Consider the following 16,470-nt stretch of genomic DNA (forward strand, 5'->3'; position numbering starts at 1 on the left):
CCCCTGGCCTCCGAATGTTTTCAGTTTTGTCTGCTATGATCATCTTTGTCCTTGTTGTCTGGTTTGTCTTTCTTGTTTCTGTGTGTCTGAAACATGGCTGCCATTGTGATGTCTGTCTGCTGCTCTTTCCCCTCGTTGCCACTGGCTCTGCTGTTGTTTTTGTTGTCTCCTCTGTGTTTGTTCTCATCCCTTCTGTTGTCATTTCAACCAGTCTAGTTACCCAGACAGTCCTGTTAGTTCTGCTCCACTGACTGATCTTTGTACAGACCAGGGCTTCCAGCTGATCTGATCTTCTGTCACTGGCTCAGTCTCTGTGGGCTTTGGGAAACAAGACCCTTCCTCACCCCCCAGCATCACCTGCACTGCCTGACAGCTCTCTCATCTCCTGGAAGAGCCCCTGATTCACTGCAGCTGCTCCTCTCCTGTGTCTCATGAGTCCTGCACACTGCAGGGCCTCCAGCATCTCCTCTGTCTGCTCCTCAGCAGGAGGGTCACAGGACCAGGGCCAGCAGGACTGCCTGGCTGCCTCAGGACAGAAGGCAAAGGGCTCTTTATGAAAGTGCCCACAGCCTGGCCAAGTTTCCCCCTGGCCTTTACCAGTCATGGCCTCCTAATAACCCCCATCTCTGAACTGGCTCCATCACTCTGCTCTCCTCCCCACTGAGAGCTGGTGTGTGTGAGGGGACTGGAGCATCATCCAGGTGGGACTGCACACTGGTGAAGGATTTATTATTATTATTTTATTATTATTATTATTATTATTATTAATGGGGTGATTGTCCAGTTAGCCAGTGCCAGTGGATCTGCACACTGACCTCCAGGCCCTTTCCCTGTCACACGTGACCTCTGACCCTGGGGGAGGGGGCATGTGCCCGCGCACTGCACCCATTATTTTTCTGCGGGTCTTTTTCTCTGTTTTTGTCGCAATAAACTCTGAGAACTGTCCGGCTCTGACAGTCCGTCTTCCTGCACACAAATTCCTGCACCCTCAAGCCCCACCCGGGTGTTTTCGACGGACAGGAGCTCCGGTCCGTGTGAGTCTGGTCCCTGTCCTGCGGTTTGAACGTTTCTTCTCCTCTCGATGGCTGAGGGCTGGTTCCCAGCCCCGCCTCTCCCCCTATATCCTCCTGAGCGCCGGTTCCCCGCCCCGCCTCTCCCCCTGTATCTGTCACGATTATAGTTCCCCCTCCTTAAGGGTGCTCCAGCCCTTTCACCAAGACTTTATTCTCTGCACCTGTTCCCTATTCCCAGCCCACCTTAAAAGCCAGGCGCTGACGCTCATCCGGGCTCTGCATCTGATTTCCATATCGTGCGAGTCCGGGACCTGGAAGCGCCTGGTCCCGTTAAGGTTTTAACCTCGGTTCCCGTTCCTGTTCCCCGTCCGCCGGTTCCGACCCGGCCTTCGTGGTTTTTAATCCCTCTTCTGATGGATCTCCTGGTTTTGGACTTACCCTTGCGTTTTGGATTTTCCCTAAGGACTACTCTCTCGGATTGTTTGCCTCGGCCACACCTCCCCCGTGCACCAGCGCACCTTGGACACGCCCCCCTGTCTTCAGCCCCGTTTTCCTGCATGACGTTTCCCCAGTGTTCCCCCACTCCGTCGGACTGTGTCGTCCGCATAGGGTCCGGAAAGAACTGTTCGTTACAGTATCCTCCTGATCGCCGGTTCCCCGCCCTGCCTCTCCTCCTGTATCCTCCTGAGCGCAGGTTCCCCGCCCCGCCTCTCCCCCTGTATCCGCCTGAGCGCCGGTTCCCCGCCCCGCCTCTCCCCCTGTATCCGCCTGAGCGCCGGTTCCCCGCCCCGCCTCTCCCCCTGTATCCGCCTGAGCGCCGGTTCCCCGCCCCGCCTCTCCCCCTGTATCCTCCTGAGCGCCGGTTCCCCGCCCCGCCTCTCCCCCTGTATCCTCCTGAGCGCCGGTTCCCTGCCCCGCCTCTCCCCCTGTATCCTCCTGAGAGCCTCTCCTCCTGTATCCTCCTGAGCGCCGGTTCCCCGCCCCGCCTCTCCCCCTGTATCTCCCCCTCAGTCCGCTCAGCAGGACGAGCACCTTCACCAGACTCCTTACTCTGTCACTTGGGGAGAAATATTTCCTTTCGCGTTTTTTTTTTCTTGCTTCTCTTTACTGTGAATCCAAACGAGCTGCTCTGCGATTTGTTACTTCTTTACAAGTTCTTTTTCCTCCATCCCAGCCCGTGAGGAGCTCAAGCCTCTTCGTTACAGACTTCAGAGCTTCCCGCTGAGACACTTCAGCACCGCGTCCCCAGTGTTTCACTGCGGTTTCCTTCGTGACGCAGTTACAGCGGACAGACTGCAGACGGGTTGTTCTTCTGCCTGCGGTTAAAAGCCAGTAAATCGACTAGTTCTGGAGATTCCTGGAGTGAACTGGTGAGGTGAGAGTCCCAGTCACCTGTTCTGACCTTGAGTACATCTACGGCCATGTCCGACGATGACACGTCCCCTGTGAGGCACTTTAAAGCTGTTTTGCTGCTGGATTTCTCTGGTGGAGGTGCTGAGTTTTTCAGGGTAGGCTAGACGGTTTCAAGGGTGCTGTGAGACTTCAGGTATGGATAAAGCACAGGCTGCCGAAATTCTTCCGTCCGGATTGGCAGGTGCTGTGTTTTGTTACCGGTAAAGTCTCCTGGATACAGTGAAATGTGACGATTATGACACTTGAAAACACATGCAATCAGTTTTTGGACCAAAACAGGAACTCAGAGCAGTTCAGACATATCTGAATGCACAGCTGCCTCAGCCTGATGAAGCTGTGGAGGTGTACGCAGCAGAGCTGTGTCTCCCTGTACTGCAAGCTTTCCCGGATCATGGACAAACTGCCATTGCAGGAGAACTGCTGGACTTGTCCTGGAGTCTGGTGTCGCCGTGCTGGATGAAGCTCTAAAGATATCCGGCCAGTGTGAGAGAGCGCGTTCCTCACTCCACATCTCCTTCCCAGCTCCAGTGCCAATGTGTGCTCCCCCGCCTGCTCTCTCCACTCCAGCCCATAGCTTGTCTGACATCAAGCTGGCAGCCGGGCTAGACAGACTCACACTGAAACTGGACACCACTGACTCATGTGGACGTGCCTGTTCTCATTCTCCAGAGGGCCCGTCTCCATCTGCACGTAGGAGACCACAGTCCCCAGAGGGGCCCTGGGAGGGCCAGTGCAGTCCTTGTTGAGGGTGTCGACATCAAACAGATTCCCCTGCTCGTGGGTCTACAGCAGAGGCCAACCTCCTTCACACAGCTACAGCAGCCATAGCTGGCCTTTCCAGCCCCAGTGCTGCCAGGCTACCAGGTCATACCAGCAGCACCACAGCTGTGATGAGGATGACAATTCCTCACACTTATATAGCACCTTTCTTGACACTCCCCTCAGAGCTCTTTACCACTCAAATCCCCTCCACCCCCACCAGTGTGCAGCCCCCCCTGGATGATGCTCCAGTCCTCTCACACACACCAGCTCTCAGTGGGAAGGAGAGCAGAGTGATGAAGCCAGTTCAGAGATGGGGGTTATTAGGAGGCCATGACTGGTAAAGGCCAGGGGAAATTTGGCCAGGACATTGGGGTAACACCCCTACTCTTCTCGAGAGATGTCCTGGGAGTTTTAATGACCACAGAGAGTCAGGACCTCAGTTTTACGTCTTGTGTGAAGGACGGCGCCTGTTTACAGTATAGTGTCCCCATCACTATACTGGGGCATTAGGACCCACACAGACTGCAGGGTGAGCGCCCCCTGCTGGCCCCACTAACACCTCTTCCAGCAGCAGCCTTAGCTTTCCCAGGAGTCTCCCATCCAGGTACTGACCAGGCTCACACCTGCTGAGCTCCAGTGGGGCTGCCAGCTGGGAACTGCAGGGTTGATATGGCTGCTGGCTATGATGAGGCTGTGTGGTGGGACTGGTGTGTGTCGGTCCATCCAGAGCACAGGCCTCGTCAGTGCAGGAGGTCTGACAGCCCTGAAGAGGGAGTCTGCATCGTCCTGGCAGAGGTACAGCCATCGCTCAGGGGACCCAGCCAGCCTGAGCTCCAGCTGTGAGAGAGACAGCTACAGAGGTGAGACATCGTTCTCCCAGCCCAACACCATCACGTGTGTCTCGTGCATTTCCCAGAGGCCCAGAGACAGGACACCACTGGTACAGGAGCTGGAGAGGGGGGCCGGTCTTCAGCTTCACTGTCAGCGGCCCACAAGTCAACATCATCTCTGTCCCTGGAGCACTCAGCATGGACACCTTCTGTCCGGGGATTCACTGAGGATCAGGAAGGAAGCGCTTTCCTGAAGGCAGGCACTAGTTTGTCACTAATTAGTGAAAACTTACAGCACACTCCAGCACTAAAGCATCACTCTTTGTTGAAGCACTTTCAAATAGCACACACACTCACAGCTGAGCAACGTGGCAGTTTGGGGTCATTAAAGGGGAACCACAACGCTATTTTCCTATTTTGGGTTTAGAAAAAATCAGCATTAATGTGTGCATTTCAAACCACAATAAAAGTAAAATGTACACAGTAACTTGTAAAACCTCCAAGTTACATCCAGTTTCCAGGTATCCACAGCGCCATGTTCTCTGATTCAGAACGAGGCAACAAAACCTTCCAGTGAGGTGAAGAGGCCCTGTAATACTGTAAACAAACAGGCTTGTGAATCCAGCTCTTTAACCCAGTAGAAATATTGCTCTCAATTTCTGGTCAGTTTTGCCAACAAATACTACTTGTTAACCCTGCATGCTGATCACAGTGGAACATTTCTGCAGTGAAATTTTTGCTGCACAACCTGTACTTATCCACTCATACATCACAGTACATCAGTCATGACAGGGACTAGTGAGCAGGAAGGGCCAATTCACATCACAATTCGTGGGAACTCACCCTCTCACCCATGGTGAGACCAGAGCTTTGCAACAGCATGGCAACTTACAGCACTTTCACAGAGTTCATGATTTTGTGCTTAATTTGAAATTAGATTTTTTTTTCTATAACATCAATGAATTTATTTTGTTACTGTAGAAATTGGAACTGCAGTTGCCCTTTAACTGTTTCAGTGTGCTTGGTTCACACATAAATGTGTATGTTGTTCAGGACTCTGGTCAAGATGCTTGGACTTTTTAAAGAGACAGGGTGCTTCCATTGATGCCACCACAGGCGCCTTGGTGTTCAGAAATGAATCGATTCTCCTGCTTAGTTCTTGACAAGCACGGCCCTACAGCTGCAATGTGTCTCTTTCGTCTGCTGTATCAGTGCCCACACTCACTGAGATTGTTGCCCCAGCCTCAGTTACTTGCCCCAGTTTAACTGGAGCAAAACTACTGTTCCAGGGAACTCCACATCACATACTGTACAGTAAAAACATCTCATTTTCTGATACTGTGAACTTTAGGCACATTTTAGTCATCTGGGTGTCGCACAAAGGGTTTAGACAATCGCGTTCCCTTTCAGCCAGTATTTTGATCTGTTTAGGAGTCTTCTTGTTTTCTTGTTTAAATCCCGAGAGGTTTCCTACAAGAACTGTTGATATTGGGAACTCCCACGTCCCATCAGAAACTCTGGGACAGTAGACTGTGTCTGTACCCTCTCTTTCCTACTGTGAAAGCTCTCTGGCACACCGAGTCCTGAAGGTGTTGTAGAAGGATTCATATGGCCTTGCCGGATTTTTGGGGGCGTGGGCAGGAGAGAGTGAAAATGAAAGTGTAACGTCTCGCACTACCCTGCAGTTTCAGGATGGCAGCTTAAACACTGACAGGCCTTTCTCTGTTAAAGTGAGTAAGTTTTAGCAAGTTATTTATCACTTGTCAACGAATAGGTTTTAGATACTGCTACAGTGTAGCTTTTTGGCTAAAAGGGAAGTAAAACAGTTTGCTTTATAAATTGATATCGATTAAATTTTTATAGGATTAAATTTCTCAGTGCTGACTTCTTCTTTCCTGTGTGCTGTACGCCCAGCTCTGCAGCGATCTCTTCACTCTGACAGCTCTGTAGAGCCCAGGGCCCTCAGGAGAGATGAGGACACTGACTGTGCTGGGGCTCCTGGCTGCTGTGTGGGGAGCTTTGAGGACTGAAGGTACAGTAGTTCCCTCTTCTTCCTCCTGCCTCTTCTCAGCTCAGGAAGGGTGGGATAGAGGACACATTCAATAATGTATAATCCTGAAAAACAGATGATCAATACATTTGAAATCGGAGCGAAGGATGTCTTGCAAGTACAGTTGTACAGTTCTTAAAGGTTTCTTTCTTGTCCTGTGTGTATCTTTGAAACAGGCCTCAGACTCTAACTGGGGAAGTTCCTAGTTAAATTAGTTTCAATTTCTGTTTACTCTGTACCTTGGAGGCTTCGTGAATAAAATTAGGTTTTAAATTTCAGCACAGCAGCCTCCTGACTCTGGGGTTGGAGCCTCCTTGTGTAGAAGGTTTTTAATTTACAGCAGGAGACCAGGTCAGTTAGAGCACAGGGGGGCAGAGACCTGCAGACTCTGCAGTCATACGGGTCATACAGGTCCTCCCGATAGGTGTAAATCTAGCTTTACAAACACACTTGTGCAGCCTCAGGCCTGCCTGGTGCGTACGTGTGTCTGGAGTAATGTCTGCTGTGTGTCTGCAGTGATTCCCTTCCAGCATGACTGACCAGTGTTCTAGTGATGTGAAAGATTGCTCTTTGCTTGATTTAGAGCTCTTATTAAATTGCTGTACAGTGTATAATAGTGTCATTTTGTGCAGGATTGTGATAATAGTAACAGTAGTAAGTGTGAATGTACTGTATAAGAATGATGTCACCCTGTATAAGGTTTTGAGGATCGTGACCCTGAAGCACCGGTACCTGCAGTAATCACAGGGCTCATTGGCTCTGGGCCTGATAATCCACTCTTCTGTGGCCCCAGGTTTCTCTGTGCAGGGCCCCAGGGAGCCTCTAGTGGCCAGGCCTGGGGACAAGGTGCTGCTGCCCTGCTCTGTGGACAGCACTGTCCCCCTGCAGGAGCTGGAGGTGGAGTGGAGGAGGACAGACTCAGATGTCCTGGTGCTCCTGTTCTCCGAGGGGGAGAGCAGGCCGGAGTCCCAGGACCAGCGCTACCGGGGCCGAGTGGAGCTCTTCCCTCAGGAGATTCCCAGAGGAAACCTCTCTCTGCAGCTGGAAAGGATGATGCCTGAAGACGCAGGAGTGTACAGGTGTGCTGTTTACACAGCGCAGGACTCCGGTGAGACCACAGTGGAGCTGAAGGAACAGGGTGAGTTAGATTTCCTTATCCCTCGACCAGCTTGTCCAATTATAGAAATAATAAAACACTGCCTGAGACTCTCTGTTCTCTCACTGTTAACACCTCTTGAAATATAGCTTTCTGATCAAGCAGCAGTGAAGTGGAAGAGCCAGCCCCATGAGTACAGCAGGAGTGAGCTGGGAGTGATCTCTCTTCTACAAGCAGTTTAGTGTTGGGAGCTTGGCTTTACCTCACTGTGACAGATGCTGTCCTTTATAGCCCAATAGATTACAGTCACCCAGCTGTGAAAGTTTATTTCCAATTAAGGAGAGAATAAATAATTGAAATTTGTTGGTTTAGATTGTATTTCTAAATGTTTAGGATTATTTTCACCCCATTATATAAGATAAAGTGTCACTGTTATTAAATGACTTGAGTGCATTTTCCTGTTCCTGTTGATTCACAGAGCGTCTAGTTGTGACCGGAGCTGATCGTGCTGTGTTGTCCTACCCTGGAGGGGAGGTGGCGCTGCCCTGCTCTGTAGACACACACGTTCCCCCAGAGCAGCTGGAGGTGCAGTGGAGGAGGACAGACTCAGATGTCCTGGTACATGTGTTCTCTGAGGGCGAGAGTTTGCCAGACTTTCAGCACCAGAGCTACCGGGGCCGAGCGGAGCTCTTCCCTCAGGAGATTCCCAGAGGAAACTTCTCTCTGCGGCTAAAGGACATCAGGACTGAAGACAAGGGGCAGTTCGTGTGCAGAGTCTTTGGTGAACATGGGTCTGCAGAAGCTACAGCAGAGCTGATAGAGCTGGGTAAGTCAAATCACTTCCACTCAGAAACACAGGATGAAGTCTATATCCTGTAGGAGGGGTTCTATCAGAAACTGGGTTTAAATAAAGCTAGTTAGAAATACTAACAAAAAATAGACATAGTGCAATATTCTGTGATTCAGAAGGAGGCAACAAAACTTCTGGGGATGTGTTGCAGCCCTATTACACTGAAAACAAGCAGGCTTGTGAATACATCTCTTTGAACCAAAGATAATTATTTATTTCTCTTGACTTCGAGACAGTTTTGCCAACAAATACTACTTTGCGTGTTGACCCTGTATGCAGATCACGTTGGAACATTCTTGCAGTGAAATGTCTGCGTCACAACCTGTACTTATTCGCTCGTACATCACAATACATCACATTACATCAATCATTACAGAGACTAGTGAGCAGGAAGGGCCGAGAACTCACCCTCTCACCCGTGGTGTGACAAGTGGTTTGCAACTAAATGGAGACCACACAGTACTTTAAAAAAATTCACAATTTTGTGATTCGTTAAGAATTTCTAAGGTTTTGTGATACTGTCAGTTAATGTATTTTGTTGCCATATTTAATAGCTGGTCTGAGAAATTGGGACTAGAGTTCCACATATAGTAATAAGTAATATAATACATATAGCTTCCTCAGTGATCAATTCTCTTTTCTCTTCAGGTTTTTCATCAGTACATGTGGGGACACTGGTCTTGGCCTTTTCTGCACCAGTACTTTGGATTATAATTCTTCTTTTACATAAATGTTTAGGTAAGTATATTTATAAATTATTTTATCAGTTGTATTCACTTGTGTTATCTCTCCACCCAATAACAGTTGTTTTATTCTGACGTTTATAGAGTGAACAATGTAAATCCCCTGCTGGTCCACAATTAAGTCGAGCTACACTAGATCTCAGTTCAGCGGTCCAGTTCTCTCTACTGTTGACACCTTTGTCATTCATGTGCTGGAGACCACAGCGACATCACCCAGTAGCTCTGTGGAGACCATAGTGACATCACACAGTAGCTCTGTGGAGACCACAGTGACATCACCCAGTAGCTCTGTGGAGACCACAGTGACATCACCCAGTAGCTCTGTGGAGACCACAGCGACATCACCCAGTAGCTCTGTGGAGACCACAGCGACATCACCCAGTAGCTCTGTGGAGACCACAGTGACATCACCCAGTAGCTCTGTGGAGATCACAGTGACATCACCCAGTAGCTCTGTGGAGACCACAGTGACTTTAACCAGAAGCTCTATGGAGGTTTTTCCTTGGGGTTCTTGTATGTAGAAGAAAATGCTTTACCTACTTTATTCTTTATTGGCACACAACAGTAGTTGGTGGAAATTGCTTTCGGTCCAGCAAAGGACACAGATGAGACATACGTACAGCATATACAGTACAAATGTAAATAGGATAGAAGACAGACAAACAGCGTCACATACACATGTAAAAACCTTTCCATGTAGCCGCAGTGGAATTCAGAGTTCAAGGTGAATTCAGAGTTCGTGTGGCAGTGAGAAAGAAGCTGAGGTTGAGGTAGGAGGAAGGATTCATAAGGATTGAGAGGAAGGATCTGAAACGTTTTCCAGAAGGGAGAAGCTGAAAGAGATTATGAGTTGTGAGTTGGGTGAGAGGGGTCTGAGATGATTGTCTTGGCACGGCTGGAGGTGCTGCTTGAGTAGAGATGAAAAGGAAGGTAGCCAGCAATTCTTGCAGCTTTGGACACAATCCTTTCCAGTTCTCAGTTTGAGTAGTTTTCCCAGCTCTGTAATAGAGGTTGTCCGAACACTTTGGATCATGGCTGTGTAGAACTGAAAGAGGAGTTTCCGGTTCACTCTGTGTTTTTTTGAGTTGCCTAAGAAAACACATCCTCTGCTGTGCTTTCTTGACTATTTGGTCAGTGTTGGTGCTCCATTTAGATCACTGTTTATCTATGTGCCCAGAAATTTAAAGGAGTTTGTGGTCTTTATAGGAAGATCAGGAAGAACATTAATGAAAATTGGAAGTTTTGTATTCTGGATGCGTCGGAAGTCAGTGATGATTTCCCTGGTCTGTTGGCGGTGTGTTTAAAAGTCCAGAATCCAACAACACATAGCAGGGTTGATTTTCAAGTCCATCAGTTTACTGAATAATTTATGTGGATTAATGGTACTGAATGCTCAGCTGAAGTCCAAAAAAAGGATGCGAGCTTCTCTGAATGCTGGAGTATACAGTGGAGAGCCAGGTTAACAGCGACTTCAACAGACCTGTTGGCCCTGTAGGCAAACTGGTGAGGATCCAGCAGAGGAGATGTGAAATGCTTGAGGTGCTTCAGTATTAGAATTTTGGTTAATTTATAAATAAAGCTTAATATGTAAATATATATACTGTATATGAATGTTCTTTTACCTAAAGTTTACTAAAGTTTTCTCTTTTCTCAGATCTAGATGATGAGTCTAAAGTGCTATATTGGCCATTCATCATTGTCCCTAGTGTCTCATTGTCTATTTCATTTATCCTCTGGGGTGTAATTGAAGGTAAGTTTGTCCATTTAATCTCAGAGCAGTGTCTTCTTCTGCCTGTTGTTTATCTGGGTGTTGTGGGCTGTACTGATTACTGGTCTTTCCAGGCAGATTCAGGGCTGATAAAAATATATTACTTCTTATAGAAATGACATTGATAGAAAAAGTGTCTCAGGAAATAGACATCAATCTCCCATTCAACATGTGCAGGCCCGTCTATTAGCTGCTCTGAAGTCAGGAGCTGTAGAGATCTGAGAATCTGTTTCTCTGTGCAGGCAGTGACAGTAACATGTGCTGTGTTCATGCTGTTCATGTTTACTGTCAAAGGCAAACAATTAAAATATCAGTCAGGATTGCTAATGAACAGTTTTAATTTCATCCTGAGCTAATTGTGTGCAATCACTACTGCTTTGCTTTTGGCTCCTGATGTGACTTGTTTTGCAGGGACTTTGGAAGAAGTGATCATGTGTGTGACTGTTAATCTACTGAGGAATTTAACTTTTCTAGCTATTGTAGGTAAGTTCTGAAAATATTAAATCACTGTGGGGAACTGTTTCTAGGGTGCATCTGCAATATTTGTTTTTTTGGTACATAATTTATATGATGTACATACTGTATAAAATACATAAACATTTTTATCTTGGGGTTTCTTTTCGAGTTGCTTCTAGGTATTTAAGGACCAACCAATAATTATAAATCCAGTACAAAGCACAGTATATTTTTCTGATATTTTCGTTAAAAACCACAACCTCAGTCTGGTCACAGTTCAGTTTAAGATTTTGTTTTGCACCCATTAAAATCAGCACCACCAGCAGGGGGAGCTCATGCTCAAACCCCAGAGTCTAAAGGAGCTCCAAGCTGATCATACCTGAGAGCAGCTGGGTGGTTCTGGTTCTGGTTCTGGTTAAAAAGTGATTATACTTTTTTAACTCACTGGAGACACACTGAAGAGGAATGGTTCTTGGTCTTTATTAATCTCCTTTTCCTGAATCTCCAGAAATACACAGTGCACTGATTAAATAGGCAATATATGCCTCCCAAAATCCAGCCCCTAGTCCTCACCATGGGAAGTGGTAACAGGTAAAGTACAGGATTGCTGGACAGGGTGACTTCTGCCACCAAGACCATAAAGGCCAGTGGGATTACCTGCTAGCGGGGCTATGGTGAAGCTGCCCACTAACCTGGGAAGCCTGGAAGGAAGGAGGATAAGGGAATAAATCCCAACAGAAACTCCTGGGCAGAAACCAAGTGGCCAACGGCCCAGTCCAGTGGGACAGATGGTCAATGGCAATTGGTGGAGGAGCCACTGAATACTCCTTCAGGACCTGTCTCTCAATCGTCTGGGTGTTTGCTCTGCTATTGACCAAGCCCAGCGCAACGGACACTGCACATACAGTAAATATCTTCACGCATAGGAACCCTCCAGGAATTATGTGCCATCTTTAATCACTTACACATATCATTACCAACACACAAGCCCTTGGGCGGCTGGCTAGTGGAGAGCAGGGTAGACCTGTGCAGCTGGAAGCCCCTAGCCCTGACCTCTGGCACCAAGGTAGCAGCTACAGGGTCGTCATGTGCTTGAAACAGACAGGAGTGCATCCTGTCTCTGGCTGTGCCTGTGACTGAGCAGCCCCAAAGGAACCACCCTGCTCACCCCAGAAAGGGAATGGAGCAAGAGAAGGTGCTCTAAACATACTCTGTCTAACAACATCCTGTCTGGCTCACCAAAACCAAGGCAGCACCAACTTAAGGGGTCAAAAAAGATCAAGATCAATGTTGGCTCCTGGAATGTCAGGACCCCGATTGCTAACCCAAACTCTCAACACCCTGAGCGTTGAATAGTAATTGTAGCTCATTAAGTACAGTTTGAGTCGGTTTCATATCCTCTTTACTGCACTCAGAAACAAGCCTTGCTGAGGAATGAGAACTTACAGAAATTGATGGAGGTTATGCCTTCTTTTGGAAAGACAAGCTGTCTCATGACATTGGTTTTGCCATCCTAACAACTTCTTGGTCAATCGCCTAAGTGAACTTCCAGTAGGCATAAATGAAGGATTAACGACCCTGCATTTAAAACTTGCCAAATACCAACATAATCCCATCGTCAGCACCTTATCGCTCACGCTGGATTTGGAGGATGATATCAAAGAAACCTACTACAGTTTACTCCAAGGATTACTTCTAAATACACTGAAAAAAGACAACCTGATCCTGATTGGTGATTTTAATGCCAGAGAGTTCACCAGCTGTGGAAGGGTGATAGACAGAAAGGAGATTGAAGATTCAATTTCAAAGGCCACCCCCTTCTAACACTCTGCACTGAGCATGACCGCACCATCACCAACACCTTACTCCACCAGAGGAAGAGGTTTAAGGTCTCTTGGGTTTACCCTCCATCTAGTCAATGGCACCTCCTCAATTACATTATTGTCTGAAGGTGTGATGTCTGCATAACATATGGCATGATCAATGCTGATAACTGCTGGACAGACCACAGGCTCATTCGCACAGTGAACACAACAGAACTAGCACAAAAACACATCAATCAACAGAAACTCCACTGGAAAAGCATCTCTGTTAATAAACCGAAGGACCCTGCTATGAAAAGACAATTCCAGGAACAACTGTCCAGGACAGTTAACATCCCACAAGAGCCAACGTCCACGTTCTCTGTGCTTCCTGCAAACAGGAGCTTGCACCACGCTGCTGAAAACATGGAACAGAACTCTTCAAGGAGAGAGAAGCAATACACATCTGTGGGGACAAGGCCTAATACAGTGTTTCACTTAGAATTAAGTGTTATCAAAGGTTTATAATAATCTTTGTGTGTGACCAAGCAGCCTGGTGCCTGTCTGTGTGATGGCACAGGAATCTCAGTCTCAGGATGCCCTATTAGTCTTTGTATGAGTTTGTCCTTTCGATAACGATCCTTCCCAGGACAGTGATGATCTAAACTCCCATGCTGGATGTCTAGCAGAGAGCAATGGCACATCTGGACCTGATTTAAAAGTCACAGGCCATGTGTCACGCCCTCTGCAGCCAGAGGGCGCTCTTTCTCTGACCTGTCCCTGGTTTCCGGTCTGCTGTCCTTCCGGTCCCTCTCTTTCCCTTGGGCTATATATTTCCGGGTCTTGCACTCTGTCCTTGCTCAGCACTGACGTTCGGATGCCCTGAGACCCGCCTAGCACCAGGGCGCCCCACGTCTGCTCCCTGAGGGCACAGGTTTCTATACGGCATTCCTGAACTCTTTGCACTATGAGCCCGGGCCTTTTTCCCGTCTTGCCGCTACGCAGATGGGTCTTTTTCCGCTCTCCGCTCCCCACGGTTAGTCCCTTTGGACGTCCGTGACACCATGGTCAGTCACCCAGAGCATCTGTAGGGTGGGTACCAGAACCAAACATCTCAAACATCCCGGCCAATCACCAGCTGGTGGAGCTGCCCCATATAAACTGGAACACAAGTCATTTTTCCCCAGTTAACCACTGGCTCTCTCAATCTGTCTCTAAACTGGCAATCTTACAACCACATGGCTACAAGGAGTCCAAGGCAGGACTTCAGCTTTTCTCCAAGACACCAGGCCAAGAGAATGAGTCGGTCAAGCACAGCATTCTGCCCAAGATATGTTTTCTGAAACAAAAGAAATTGTGTGTTTGTGAAACCCAGTTATTTTTTCCTGATCAACAAAATTAGACAGTTTGACTCTTTCTTTTTGTCGACATCCAGAATATTCTGAACAAAAAGCTATAGTACGGAACAACCTGAGTGCCCCTTTTGTGTACTCTGTGGACCCTGAGAAAACAAACTGAGCACAGACTGTTTCTACAGACCGAAGTCAGAAAGTCACTACCTTGGCAGAGCTGTCTGAGCTGCTAGTCTGGAAAACCTCTTCCTCTCTCTCCTCCAGCACAGAGCAGCTGCCGTTATTCTTAAACGCATGTTTTGTGTTTAGTTCACAATAGTAAGTGCGTATTTACTTGTGTCTGAGACTATAATGTGATTTGGTTATATGAGACTGATAGAACCTAAGAGATAGACTGTAATATGTTATAGTTGATGCATATTTTAACTCATCCATGGGCTGTGTTAATGTTTGATGTCATGAGCAAACAATGAAAATACATCAGGCAGGATTTCCAGACTAACTTAATTGTGGTGGAAGACACAAAGCTTGAATTTCATCTGAGGCAGGAATTTGCTGAACTAACTCTGTGGAATAATTACTGTTTGCTGTTGTTTCCTGATGTGATTTGTTTTGCAGGGTCTTTGAGGGAAGTGATCAATCGCTATAGTTTTCTGTATCAGAAGCGGATGAGGATTGAACCATTTAAAAGAAAATCTGGTAAGTTCTAAAGAGAAAAGGTCCAGTACAAAGATTTTTTTTCTGGTACTTTCCTAGAAAGATGATTTTTGTGACCAGAATAAGGAAGGCACAGTAACCTGTCTCACTCTGGATGTCAGTGGCAGCCAGTACAGTTCACACAACATGCAAACTGAGATCAATTACTGTATGTGCTGAGACAGTTTACTTTTAGTTTGTACATGAATGGCTGTATAAAGACTTATTAATATTTCACTGTCAGACTTAACTATTTCACTGTTAGTAAGGGTCTTAGCTGAGCAGTGTTACTCATCTGCAAGAGTTATGTCGCTGTGACATTACTAACCTGAACGTCAAATGACAACACAGGATCAGAGGGAACATGAGGGATTCTAACTGTGATCAGGGGTTTGATTTCAGCACCATCATCACTGAAGTCACCAGCTTTGTGAGCTCAACTTCTCTATAAACTTTACTCTATAAAATGTACACAACTTAAAGCTAACCAATAAACATACAGTACAAAGTATATATTTCTGTATTTTCCTAAAGATCATAACCTCAGTCTGGTCACAGCTCAGTATAATATTTTCTTTGCACCCATTAAAATCAGTGGTGCACTGCTAACCAGAGAGCCCTGCTGCCCTCGAGGACCAGTTGTAACTCTTGCTCTTCTGTCATTTGCCAGTTCTGTTCCTGAGACTTCTATACCAGCATCTGCCAGCAGGGGGAGCTCATGTTCAAACCCCAGAGCATTAAAGGAGCTCCATCTCTAAATCATTCTTAACTGCTGCTGGGTGGTTCTGGCTAAAAAGTGTTTAACTTTTTTAACTCACTGTAAACACACTGCAGAGGAATGTTTCTGGGTCTTTATTCATCTCCTTGTACCTGTAGCTGGATCTCCAGAAATACACAGTGCAGTTTATCATTTCAGTTTCAATCATATCCTGAATCATGATCTTTCCTTTAGACTGACTAAGTACTGGTTATGAGAGTGTATCTGTGAATGATACTGACAGTCTCTGTTGTGCTGCTGTGATCTCTGGAGGACCTCAGGGTGGGGAATCTGTCTGCTTTTCCCTCTCTGTTCCCTGCTGCTGTCTTGACATGACTGAACTGAACCAAGCCCCTCAGCAGTAGAACTAGACCACAGAATCAGTGAGTCTGGTGGCTCCTGGCCATCAGCTCAGCTGCAGTCTGAGCGTGTTCGATCACACCATGAGGGTCTGGACTGAGGTGAAGTTCCTCTCCTTCAGCATGGAGAGTCAGAGTTCAGAGGGTGATGAAAGCAGTGAGTGAAATGTAGTGGATTTTAACAGGAGCTGGTTAAAATTAAACTTCAATGACACTGTAGGGGAGTGGTGTCCAATTCACATGTTTGTGTCTGTTTTTTCCAGTGGAGAACTCAGTTTCCATCAGTTTCTCAATAATTCATTTTGTTGTGATAACAGAGGTGTGGTCTGGTAAGTAAAATTAAAACTGATTGTTTCTATTTCCAATTTCAGAGAAGTATTAGCTGTTAACTCTTGTATTTACAGTAATAAACACACACATGTTTGAGGTCCTGTATAGTGACTGCTGAGCTGCTTGTCTTTGCTCCAGTGTGTGAGTGTGATGTGATTCTCAGGGCCAGTATACAGTCAGACCAGGAGTATTC

General features: G+C 47.0%; 1 protein-coding gene across 1 annotated transcript in view; it reads left to right on the forward strand.

Annotated features, from left to right (window-relative positions):
* Positions 1-5,679: 5,679 nt before the first annotated feature.
* Positions 5,680-16,470, forward strand: part of LOC148819689 (uncharacterized) — a 31,189-nt gene continuing 20,398 nt past the window's right edge. The window contains exons 1-9 of the mRNA XM_088934543.1: positions 5,680-5,748; positions 5,933-6,050; positions 6,862-7,206; positions 7,643-7,990; positions 8,663-8,752; positions 10,412-10,507; positions 10,937-11,008; positions 14,754-14,834; positions 16,211-16,276. Coding sequence (XP_088790669.1) covers positions 5,990-6,050; positions 6,862-7,206; positions 7,643-7,990; positions 8,663-8,752; positions 10,412-10,507; positions 10,937-11,008; positions 14,754-14,834; positions 16,211-16,276 — 1,159 coding nt within the window. The 5' untranslated portion in view covers positions 5,680-5,748; positions 5,933-5,989. The remainder of the gene's footprint in view (positions 5,749-5,932; positions 6,051-6,861; positions 7,207-7,642; positions 7,991-8,662; positions 8,753-10,411; positions 10,508-10,936; positions 11,009-14,753; positions 14,835-16,210; positions 16,277-16,470) is intronic.

This window comes from Atractosteus spatula, chromosome 16 (genome assembly GCF_055471065.1).
Source record: "Atractosteus spatula isolate fAtrSpa1 chromosome 16, fAtrSpa1.hap1, whole genome shotgun sequence".
NCBI classification, from domain to species: Eukaryota; Metazoa; Chordata; class Actinopteri; order Semionotiformes; family Lepisosteidae; genus Atractosteus; species Atractosteus spatula.